The 13,131-nt window shown below is 38.2% G+C and overlaps 1 protein-coding gene across 2 annotated transcripts in view; it reads right to left on the bottom strand.

The window, feature by feature from the left end:
• Positions 1 to 13,131, bottom strand: part of LOC124771313 (sister chromatid cohesion protein DCC1-like) — a 118,425-nt gene that overhangs the window by 19,379 nt on the left and 85,915 nt on the right. For both annotated transcript variants that reach the window (XM_047249319.1, XM_047249320.1), the window contains exons 5-6: positions 4,143 to 4,343; positions 1,078 to 1,203 (exon numbers count right to left, since the gene is read on the bottom strand). In XM_047249319.1, coding sequence (XP_047105275.1) covers positions 1,078 to 1,203; positions 4,143 to 4,343 — 327 coding nt within the window. The remainder of the gene's footprint in view (positions 1 to 1,077; positions 1,204 to 4,142; positions 4,344 to 13,131) is intronic.

Genomic DNA, 13,131 nt, shown 5'->3' with positions numbered 1-13,131 from the left:
ATATATACAACCTTGTGTGGATTTGTGTACAGGGGTAAAAGTAAATCTGCATTCTCCATTGCTTTCCTCAGGTATGAAGTGCCACAGGTTCAGCAGGGAGCCGGGTCAGTCTTCTTTTGGGCTGGTCTCATGTACAGATGTCAGATGCCTCTCATCACAGTCAAGGGTAATTCGAGGATTATGCAGTATTGGGATAGGAACAATCAACCAAAAGCCGAGACCTTTCGAAATTTACAGTACATCACTGCACGAACCCTCGTCATATGTTTGACAACCTCAGGAAAGCTGTCATTTAAGACTGAAACAGGCTTGAGCAGTAACATGGACAGCATGACAAGGCAATACAAGCTTATTACTGTGCACGGGGGAGGGGTACGTGGTACTGAATGTTACCCAGCTGCAGATTTTATTCATTTTTGAAGAGAATGCCTTTATATTAGTTATTGTTCTGTTTTATTTAAACAAATTAATTATTCTTTCACACCTGCTTCCCTTGAACCTAAGTCCACAAACATTTTCAAATATGCAAGCCCTGTAAAACATTTTTTGAGAAGTTTTTTTTTTAATATACTTTATTTAGAGTTAATGGATAATAAGATAAATGGTCAACAAGCACACTCCTCACAATGCTGGCAGTTTCTAAATTTATGAAGGCAAACTGTGTTTATCTCTTTGGAAAATCCAGGATGGAATAATGACAATGTTATGAAAAGGATAGATTGCTAAGCTTTTGGCCACTAGGCCTTCTTCTGAAATAGACAACATACACGCTGCGGGGTCCATACTCTGTGTCTGGTCATGTGTGTGTGATCTGCATTTGCATGAATGTGTGTGTATGTTGTCTATTTTGAAAAAGGCCGTCTGGCCAAAAGCTTACGTGTTCAGTAGTATTTTTGTTGTGCCTGCCTGCGACTCAACATCTCGGCTATATGGTGAGTAGATCTATCTTTCTCATGATATTGTGCTTTTCTCCCTCATTCTCATCTCTCCCCCCCCCCCCCTTTTTTTTGACAAAGAAGAAGTTACAAGAATTTTTGGCAGCAACTGACTCAGAGCATTATTAAATGAGAATATTACCTTCTGGAACACACTGTCCCCATGCCAGCATGAAGTCCTGCAGGTTGAACTGCCCAGCTGGGCGCAGCAAAACTTCTGCTAAAAACCTGCACACTTCTCTTTCACGTAACCTGTACATTGGATTCCCTGCAAAATGAAAAAGGTCAAAATTTTACACATAAGCACAACAGAATGCTTACTAAACTATGGCAACATTTTAAAATTCAACCCTTCCTCTGTGAACTTCATAATGCTTCTGTCCACAAGTTAGGACCAATCTTCATGATTTAAAGAAAATCTGGTGGACTTGCAGGATCTGCCTGCTCAAAGCCTGACTCTAATCTTACTAAACCTAGAAGAGTAAATGGCGGTTCACACACTATGGTCTGTATGAACGCATATCTGCACATAGCAAACAGTGTATGTGAACTGCAAACACAGCAAATCTGGCACATGAAATGATCTAACTCTTGTGTTTGTTCGGTCTATTGCTTCTAATGTTTGTGTGCACTGAATTCTAAATTAGCTGATACTCGTCTTTGTTGCTGGGAGTTAATTGTGGAATTTATTATAATAATATAAGAGTCACATGTGTTTGTGGGAAGTAAACAAGAAGAATACAGTGACTGGGATCAGAAGGTAGCTATTTGTAGATCTTTAATACAAAAAATGAGAGCAGTTGACCCAGCTGAAAACAAAGGAATGACAATGAAAAAGGAAATTCAAGTGGGTTGTATACTGCATAAAGTCAACTAAAATAGAGAAATCTATTCAAATCAAGGTACTTTACTCACTTTCAAGAAAATTTTCCTTCACAAGTGTGTATATAGATTCACAAGCACACTACATGTTTGCAGTTAAAAATTCCAAATCTCTGTGACTTCTTCTAGGAAGCATAATATCAGTCAGTCCCTCACGAGGTGAAATTGCTTTCCTCATACACGTAGTCTGCTGTATTATGGGAGCAGTTATGTGCTTCAATAAATAATTTTGTGTTTTTACATACACATTCTCCTATAATTTTACCAATCTTTGGGTTTGCCATGTAGTTTGTGAATTAAATGAATGTGGGAAACCTGCCATCACTTAAGAAGTCGGTGTCTTGATCATTCAGATTGTTGTTTCTGCCATGGGCACACTGTTTGCAATTTTTTCCCGTGGGAAGTTGCAAATACTGGCCGCAGAGGAACTTCTATTACAATTCTAGTCCTACATTGGGTCTACAAGGTGTGATTAAAGTAATGGGATTTTTTGTTTTCTTAAAGAACCTTTATTTAATTAACTTTGTCCCCTTCAAAGTAATCCCCCTCAGATATAATATATTTATGCCAGCACTTTTTCCAATCTTTGAAGCTCTTCCGGAACTTTTCACTGTGGTGTTCAACTCCTTCAGCAATTCTGTCTTTATTTCATAAATGGTGGCAAAATGACATCCTTTCATGGTTTCCTTCCGCCTCAGGAATAGAAAGAAGTTGCAGGGGCCCATGTCCAGTGAGTACAGTGGTTGAGGCAATGTAATGGTTTTGTTTTTGCCAAAAAATCATGACCAAGCATTAGATATGAGTGGCAGCATAGTTGTGATGCAATTTCCAGAAGTGATTTTATCACAATTCTGGTTCTTTTCTTCAAATTGCTTTATGCAAATAGTGAACAACTTCCACATAGTATTCCATACTGACCGTACAATCGCAAGTCATGAATGCACAATGCACTATTCCATTGCAATCGAAAACAACAGTGAGCAGAACCTTCATAAATGATCGAACTCATCAATTTTTATTGGTTTTGGTTCTTCAGGCAGTTTCCTCTGGGACAATTGGGCTTTGGTTTTGACATCATATCCGTAATTCCTCAGCAATGTCTACGTGATGTCGTTTCTGGTCAAAAGTCAACATTTCGGAACAAATTTTGCTGCTACATGTTCCCTGTAAAAAGAAGAAGAAGAAGGAGGAGGAGGAGGAGGAATTCCTTGGCATGATCCAAAGGATATGTCAACATCATCAGCAACCTCTCTGATGGTGACTCGGTGATTTTACAGACCCAATTTCTTTACTTCTTTCACATTTCCATCAATAATTGATGTGCTAGGGCTTCCAGGACAGTCATTATTATCATGAACGTCTTCTCAACCCTCTTTGAAACATTTATTTATACCACATGTGAATGCTGTCTCACTCATAGTTGATTTGCCAGAAACCACTGCCAGCATTTCGAATGCAGTGCTGCACTTTGTTCCATTTTGAAGCAAAATTTAACACACATTCTTTGAGCCATCTTTTTTTACAGTAAATATTCAGCAAGCATTCTAAAACACATATAACCTTCTTGACTGTCAACAAGAAATTTAATATTCAAACCAGCTGACAATGCAAACATACACCAGGAGCATGTGTACCAAGACAAAAAGTTTCGAAAATTAGATGTACAAAGCCCATTAAATTAAAAAATTCCTGTTACTTTTTGATCACAACCTATAAAATATCCACTGCGAGAGTACAGCCATTTTATGCTACGAGTTCTTTCATACACCAACAGATGGTGGGCCAGCAATACATTGAAAGTGTACCTTGTGCATGTAGGAGATGTCCAACAATTTATTTTATGCATAGATAAATCTTAATGTGTATCGGACTTACTATGGTGATGGTCACTTGGCAGATCAGTCCACAAACACAGTTGCCAAAAAGTATTCCCAAGTTTCAGGAGAAATCTAAAATAAAGACTGTAACAATTTTGTTGAAAGCCTACCTCCTAAATCCAATACTGTAATAGTAACAAATGGAAGCCAAATACACTAATATTTAAATCATCATAATTTTCAGAATGAACAGCACTGGAGGTTTAGAGTATTTGGCTACAAAATGTAAGATAAAATTTTTGAGGAACAAAACTCTCCGAGAGCAAATGTGTGCTAATACCTATATTCTTGGTAAATTAAAACCACATCACATCAGAACTCTTTGCCACACCCTTGCCAATGCTTTAGCAATGAGTTCTTGTTATAAATAATTATCATAGAAAACTTGCATGTCGTCACTAATAATGCAGTAAGAGCAATTTTGTGATTTCAAATGTCTAGTACTCACCAGCACTGTCCATTTTTCCAGTGGGCTCTGCATACCATTCGAAACACTGGCTTAATATTTCAGGTGGAACTAATTCACTCAAACTCTCCAATGTCTCATATTTGCTTACACTATCCAGTGGCCAAGAGTTGTGCTCAGCAAGATTTAATATCTGGGTCACAATTCGAAAATGATAGTCATGTTCCAAAATACGCCAGAAACCTAGAAAAAAAAGAGAAAATAAAATAAATTAAGATGTCAGACACTGCCACTTTTTTCTCTGCCAATCGTGACTGAATGCAATCCATTATTTGTGGTTAGACAGCTAAGAATCAAAATGTATTGGAATTTGGACATTTTTCCAAAAAGCATATTCCAGGGAACCATTTTATAACCCTCTTAAGAAAATTTTACACAGACAATATCATAGTCTCACCATACTGCTCACAGGGCACTTGAAAATTATCTGCAAACTGTTACATTTAAAGAAGAAATATTTTCGTAAAAGAATCTCCTTCTAAGACTTTACTCATCTCATTGTAAAAGACTGTCTTACCACTTTCTGCACAACAATCAATAACAACAATTAAATCTTCATTAATTAATGCCTATGTCATTAACAAAAAATTCACACTGTAACAAGTTACAAAATTAACCACCACAATGAACAGATTTGTGTTAAAACATCACTTATTGTTGGCCAAACTGCCTCTGCTGCAATTTTTTGGCAAAATGCGTTCCCAAAATTTTACAATCCCTTTAATTTCTAAAAATTCCATTAACATAATGAACAGCAAGTTTTCGACAAAGCAGATTTCAACCTGTGTGAAACAGTCACCAATGTAGTGAATCTGAGACTCAGATATGTAGCAGCAACCAATGTTTGGTCTGTGTTAGAAATCTGGAGACTAGCCACCAAACATCACTCAGATATCTAAGCTATATGCCTCGCACTGCTGGATATAGTCCTGCTTCATAAATTTCCACTTGTTACAGTCTTAAAGCACAAACATACATGTGCTCCTGCATGTTTTCTAATGACATTTACCCACTTTCCACCAGGAGGTTGTCATGGTCTTTTCTTATCTCTAAGAATCCAGCAAAGAATTTCCTTGGTCCACCTATCCCTCATTTTTTTAAAATTAATTAGAACAGTCTAGAAAAATCTAGGATGGTATATAACAATATTATGAAAAGGAAAGTTGCTACTCACCACAAAGCAGAGATGCTGAGTCGTAGATAGGCACGACACAAAGACTGCCACAAATAAAGCTTTCAGCCTGTAAGCCCCCCTTCTCCCCCCCCCCCCCCACTCTATCTGCGACTCAGCATCTCCATTATATGGTGAGTAGCAACTTGCCTTTTCATAAAATTATTATAACAGTCTAGATCGCACTCAGCTGCGAATACAAAAAAATAAGCAGTCGCGGTCAGCCGGTGGGGAGCAGGCGATGGCGTGATGAACCATCCCTGTTTCTTCTTCTCTTACTATCAAATCTATTCATCAAGAATCAGCAACATTAATGGGCATGGGTCCCTTTGAAGTAAAATATTCCGGAGGTAAACTAGGTTCCCATTCGGATCTCCGGGCGGAAACTACTTCGAAGAGATTCAGGCCGAAAGGAACTTTCAGGTTGGGAACATGGAACGTTAAAAGTTTGAACAGGCCAGGAACGTTCCAGACATTATTAGACAAATTAGATAGATACGATGTAGACATTACAGCTATTCTAGAAACTTGGTGGCACGGGGAGGGGAGCATAAAGAGGGGTAACTATACATTTTTCTATGGAGGTGCGGAAGCTCACAGTTTCAGAACAGGTTTCACAGTACAGAGAAAAGTGCTTCATGCAATCAGAGATATAAGGTTCATTAGTGACCGACTATCAGTTATAGTGTTGTCCGGCAGGTGGAATAGACTAGTAGTAATTAATGTACAGGCACCAACTGAGGACACTGAAGAGGTTGTTAAAGATGGCTTTTGTGAAGAACTAGATCAACTGTGGGATGAGTTCTCCTCCTATGATACAAAATTAATCAGAGGTGATTTTAATGCAAAGATAGGGAAGGAGGAAGCATTCCGGCCTACAATTGGGAAAGAAAGTTTGCATAACATTTCGAATGATAATGGCACTAGGGTGGTTAATTTTGCTGTTTCAAAAGACATGATTGTTGAGAGCACATACTTCAAAAGGAAGGACATTCATAAAGCAACTTGAATCTCTCCGGATGGACACACCCGAAACCAAATTGATCATGTTCTTGTAGATCGGAGATGGCACACTAGTATAGAAAATGTTAGGACTTTCAGGGGAGCAGACTGCAATTCTGATCATTTTCTTGTAGTTGCCAAAGTTCACCAACGGCTATCTACAGCAACATCAAGGTGTCACAATGCAGAACTTGTTAGGTTCAACCTTGACAAGCTAAATGATGAAAACTTTAGAAGAAGGTACATGATAGAAATTTCAAATAGGTTTGATGCTCTCAGGACACATGAAGATCAAGAAGAGGATGTAAATAAACAGTGGATCACTGTGAGGAATAATATTAAAGAGGCAGCGAAGGTCACAATAGGTACAATTAAGAAGAACAGGAGGAAACCGTGGTTTGATGAGGAATGCAAGAAATTGGTAGAGGAAAGGAGAAAAGCGCGATTAGATTGGGATAGAATGGGAGACAGAAAACGAGAGTAGTTCTTGAACTTGAGAAGGGAAGTTGGTCGTAGGTTACGTGCAAAGAAGAGGGATTGTTCAAATAATCAAATTACAAAAATGGAAACAAACAGTAAAACAAAAAAAATTAGGCAACTTTACCTAGACATAAATGGGTATAGGAAGGGCTTCAGGGCTAAGACAAATGCACTTCGAGGGGATGCTGGGGGAATGCTGACAGACCCCAGTGCTATATTAAGTAAATGGAGGGTGCATTTTGAGCATCTATTAAATGTGCACCAGGAAGCAGGAAATGAGCAGGCGTATGAAATACATACAGCAGAATCACAGATACCTGAGCCAACGTTTAAAGGAAGTAAGAGATGCAATCAACGAATTGAAAAACCATAAAGCACCAGGATCAGATTGCATAACTGCAGAATTAGTTAAAAATGGGGGACAGAAATTGGTGGAGGTAGTTCACAAAGTGATAACTAAAGTATGGAACTCAGAGATGATACCTGAAGAGTGGCGGGAGTCGATTCTGATCCCAATTTGTAAGAAGGGCGACAAAATGAATTACAAATTATAGAGGAATATCGCTATTACCAGTGTGTTCCAAAATTTTCTCAAATATTCTGCTAAGCAGGTTTACACCATATTCAGATGAAATTGTGGGGGATTACCAAGCCGGCTTTCGGAGGAACAGATCAACTATAGACCAAATATTCACCCTGCGTCAAAAAAATGGGAATACAATAAACCAGTTCATAATATTTTCATAGATTTTACAAAAGCATATGATTCAGTATTGCCATCAAAATTGTACAGAATTCTTTTGGAACTGGGAATACCAAAGAAGTATGTTAGATTTATAGAAGCGAGTTTGAAAAACACAAAAGGTAGAGTACGCGTGGGAAAATTGGAGTCAGAAGAATTTGTAATAAAGAATGGACTTAAGCACGGAGATGCCCTGTCTCTGCTACTTTTTAATATATATGCAGATGATCTAAACATCATTAGCAATAGGAAAGTATCTGTAACAGCAAATGCGAATGCGTTAATCAAGGCTAGTGAAGATGTAGGTCTCAGGATAAGTGAAGACAAAACTAAATACCTGGTTACTACTAGAATGCCAACAGCAGTAGATCAGGAAATGTTAAGAGTTGGAGACATGCAGTTTGAAAAAGTGAACACATTTAAGTATCTAGGCGTGGAAATCACTTCGAGAAATGAGATTGAATCCGAACTGAAGAAGAGATTACGGGCGGGAAATGCGTGCTACTTCTCACTGAATAGATTACTTTCATCACGGATATTGTCTAGGAATTTAAAGATTAGAATATACAAAACTATTATTCTACCAGTTATGCTGTATGGGTGTGAGACTTGGTCTCTCACTGTGCAAAATGAAAAGCAATTTCGAGTTTTTGAAAACAAAATTTTGAGGAAAATTTTTGGAGCAAAAAGGGATGACATAAGCGGAGAGTGGCGAAAACTGCATAACGAAGAGCTTCATGAACTCTATTCAAGCCCTGACATAATCAGTATTATTAAATCACGTAGGCTGCGATGGGCGGGTCACATAGCTCGAATGGATCAGGGCAGCGTGCAGAGTACTTGTAGGGCACCTAGAGGAAAAACGTCCTGTGGGGAGACCGAGGCGCAGATGGGAGGACAATGTGAAGGCTGATTTAAGAAGCCTAGGTATTGAAGGTGAATGGAAGGAAATAGCCCAAGACAGGGACAGGTGGCGAAAATACGTTGCTGCAGTAACGGACTCTCAAGTCCGGTATGACCAGTGAGTAAGTAAGAAAGATCGCACTCACTTTGTTACGAGTCTCTACCATCTCCATCTCATTTTCATCACAACCACACTTACTTCTTGTACTCCAATCAGCTCCTTGGTCCATTTGTTGGCTTTTCTGTCTCTCCTAATTATTTCTGCCATGCTGTGGGTGGAGACATTTAAAGAAATGGTGGAACATTACATTGTTTTTGTTATTTTGTGATGCCAACTTTATCCTCACTATTTGTTCCCTTGAGTTCTCATTAGTCAGTTCTCACTTGCACCACACAACAAGATAACCTAAAATATTATTAATATTACCTGTAATTTTCAGTCTGTAGTTGACATTTCACCTCCATCTACTGAAGAATATGATGCTAAATAATTTTCTGTTTTCATTAATAATATGAAGTGATACGTTTTTGGGTAAAAATTACTCTCCTTTCGGTAGATAATTTACAGATCATTCTACTATACTGATTTGTACTGATAAATAATATTTCCACATTGAAAGCACCTGGCATGTTTTGATTTTGGAGCCTACTTTAGCTCCAGATTTCACCATTAATAACCTTATTAACTACCAGTTAGTTCAGTGTTATTTCTACTCGCTGTAAAGAGAAAAGTTCTAGTAACATTCCACTCGTCACATGGTGTTCCACACAGGTGGTACAAAAAATGATAAAGGTAACTATAAAAATCAGAAAAGCACTTATATAAAGTTATTTTAAGTCTCATGTAGTTCTTACACAAAAGGTCAATTACAAAAACCTTGAAAAACCGATAGTACTGTGCCTTTCATGACAATTTAAAACTGCAGGTACCCGAGACATACGACCTCACTATCATGAATTCACACAGCAGAAACTAGCTGTATCAGAGCGTACGTATTCCATTTCACACTACTTCACCTGTGTGTGGGTCATCCACAATTCCTTCACAACTGCTGCACTGGCCAGGAACCAAAGAATGCTCTTGGGTGCCAATGGTGTACGGAACAGCTGTCCTTTTATCACAGAAATAATCATTCTATTAGAGATTAAGAAAAGTCTCTAGCATAATCCAAAATGTATCATGACTTTCCCAATTCGGGCACTAAAAACTAATTCATTTTTTCCTCTATAGTGGAGGGTGGTTGTTCAGTGAAGCTGGTACAAATTCCACCCTCTAGTAGCAATCTTTCACCTCCAAACTGGCCTGTTAAAAACACCTTGTATCTCAGAATAATATGGTTACAAAGTTAAAATTTGGTTGAGCTTCGTTAATGTATTTACTATGGTGCCAAAACTTCCAGATTCTAGGTAAATTTAAATGGACTGCCAATTTACAATGTTTTCTAGTTTTACTGCAAAAAAATTACATTTTTCTTATCACTTTTGAAAATAAGGATACCGTAAGGTGACCTGAAGGGCAATGTTTTTTTTACACTTTATGACACTTATCATACACCTTCATGTCAGTAGCTGCTGTATCCAGCGCACTTCAAAATTATGAAAAAGTTGAATTACTCAGAAATTACTAACTGGTTTGAGCTAGAACTAAGGATTCTTTACTTTTAAATTAACCTGGACAGAATGAGACATTTTTATATATGTAATAAAACACTTGATTTTGTGATGGGCTATTGTGGTCACTACCCAACACTGCTAAGTCACATTTTGTGCAGCCTGCTACTTGGAGTAAGAGGAATTCCGATACCCTCTGTGCTTCCCTCCATTGCTTGCTGAGCAGACTTTTAATTAATGAATCTCACATTATACACCCATGTCTCAGTGCCATATGTCAATACTGGTAAGACACACCGATTGCTAACGTTTCTTTTCATATATATCAGAAGCTTAGTTTTGAAAACTCTGTCTACTTTACCAATCACACTTTCTAACATATTTACTTTTTTATTTCTTTACATGTCCATGAAATCACTGTCTTTTCTAACTCCCCTAAATTAAAATCCATCAACTGGCTCTGTGACTTCACTGTTAAACTGTGCTATTATCTGTTTGATACATTGGTTATATAGTAAGTTTGCCTTACAATAATAAATTTTCAGATCTTTGAAGTTGCTCTATTGAGTTCTCCCATTTTGTCATTGACATTTATCTGCTTTAGAGGCCAACAAAACAAGCCATCCACAAAATTAAGGTAGGGTAGTTCAGATATGTTTCATTACTATGTATATCTGCTTCATTTTTCCAGTTTGAGGACTTGCAAGTTTCCTTAACATCTGATTATGACAGATTTCGTAATATGGAATCATCTTGCGTTACATCTATTTCAAACATTATGTGCTTGACAAATACCATTCGATATGCAATACAATCTACAAAAGCAATGGTGACATTCAATTTACACTCAGCTTCTTCACATAAAATTTTATGTGCAATCTGCTTGGCAGTCATACAATTAACAGCTACAACTTAACACATGACCAGTTGACATTTTCCATTGCAACACAATGGATTTTCCCTAACTCTCTCTTTCATAACACTCTCTTCAGAGTAAATTTAAATGGGTCTGAACTGATGTTAAAGGACAGATTAATGTATTTATAAATAGTCTTCCCTGTGGTGGCAAGCATATGTACACTCTTAAAACCAAAATACTTCATCAAACTATATGCCTTCTTTGGAAACTACTTATATCAGATAGGAACCCCACTCACAATGGGAATATGAGGGTGGTTTGAAAAATTCTCTGAGCGGAATAGAAAAAAAGTACTTACATCAATGAAACTTTTTTATTTTTTAATGTAGCCTCTTTGTGGATTAATGCACTTGGTCCAACAATGTTCGAATGCCGTGGTTCCATCTTGAAAATGAGTTTCCTCCAAGTCTGCAAAATAGTTGTTGACTCCGGCTATCAATTCTTCGTTTGAAGTGAATCTTCGTCGACCAAGCAAAATTTTCAGTTTTGGGAAGAGATGGAAGTCTGACGGAGCCATATCAGGTGAATAAGGTAGGTGTGGCAACTATTCATACCTTAGTTCATGTAATTTTGCCATGGCGATGGCACATATGTGTGGGGGCGCATTGTCTTGATGGAACATGACTTTCTTCCTTGCTAAACCTGGCCTTTTTTCGCGTATCTTTTGTTGCAATTTGTCAAGGAGGTTAGCATAGTATTCTCCAGTAACTGCTTGCCTAGTGTGGAGATAATCTACAAACAGAATCCCCTTCACTTCTCAGAACACTGATGCCATGACCTTTCCTGCCGAAGGAATTGTCTTTGCTTTCTTTGGTGGTGGAGAATCAGCATGCTCCCCCCGCTTTGACTGTTGTTTTGTCTCTGGGGTGTAGTAGTGCACCCAAGTTTCATCTGTGGTCACAAACTGGCGCAAAAAATTTTGTTCGTTTCTCCTAAAACGGGCCAAACATAGTTCCAATATGTCCATTCTCATGCGCTTTTGATTGAGCATCAAGAGTCATGGCACCCGTCTGCAGATAATTTTTTCATTTCTCATTCTTGAGTTAAAATGTGATACACCCTTTCAGATGACACCTGGCAAGCGTGAGCAATTTCATGCACTTTCAATTGGGGATCCTGCATGACCATTTCGTGCACTTTTGCAATGATTTCTGGAGCAGTGACACATCTTGGCCAACCACTGCACAGATCATCATCTAAGCTCTCCCGACGAAATTTAAATTCATTTGTCCACTTGGCAAAAGTTGAATATGAGGGAGCAGAGTCCCCCAGTGTAGTCTGGAAATCAGCATGAATGTCCTTTGCTTTCATACCTTTCTTTACGAAGTATTTAATCACTGCTAAAATCTCTATTTTTTTCCATCTTCGCAAATCATTATGTGGGAACAGCAACAGAGCCACGTCACCACCACAGCTCTCTTCCAAGAGCACTGATGTGGCACATGTTTACAGGCAACAGTCCAATGAATATCATGTGAACAACTCGTTGCGCTAGTGCTGACCTCTCATGGTGATTCTGAGAACTTTTCAAACCACCCTCGTATATTGGATTTAACAGCAACAAATAGATGTGTCCTCTCTGAGGATACATTAAAACTGGTATCAGTGATGATAACATGGTTGTGGCAATAATGATTATCAAAATACAAACGACAACTGAAACAAGCAGAAAGATATACGTGTTCAGTAAACTAGATCAAAAATCAGTGATTTCATGTCTCAATGAGGAACTTGAAACTTTCAGCACAGGTCAGGAGCATGTAGAGGAACTCTGGCTCAAGTTTAAAAGAACAGTTGAACATGCACTGGATAGATATGTACCCAATAGAACAGTTCATAATGGGAGGGAACCTCCATGGTATACAGTCACTGTAAAGAAACTTCTAAAGAAACAGAGATTACTGTGTAATAGATGTAAAACAAAGTTTACAGCTATAGACAGGGAGATGCTAAATGAAACACGTTTGACTGTCAAGAGAGCAATGTGTGATGCCTTCAATGACTACCCGAGCAGAAAATTGTCAGATGACATTTTCACAAAATCCAAAGAAATTCTGGTCATATGTCAGTGGGCACCAAAGTTAGGCTGTCAGTGGCACCAAAATTAGTCTCCAGTTCCTAGTGAATGAGACAGGATCTGAAA

Source organism: Schistocerca piceifrons, unplaced genomic scaffold (assembly GCF_021461385.2).
Source record: "Schistocerca piceifrons isolate TAMUIC-IGC-003096 unplaced genomic scaffold, iqSchPice1.1 HiC_scaffold_936, whole genome shotgun sequence".
Lineage (NCBI taxonomy): Eukaryota > Metazoa > Arthropoda > Insecta > Orthoptera > Acrididae > Schistocerca > Schistocerca piceifrons.
Note: the sequence above shows the minus strand (reverse complement) of the source record. Positions and strands in the feature narration are given on the sequence as shown.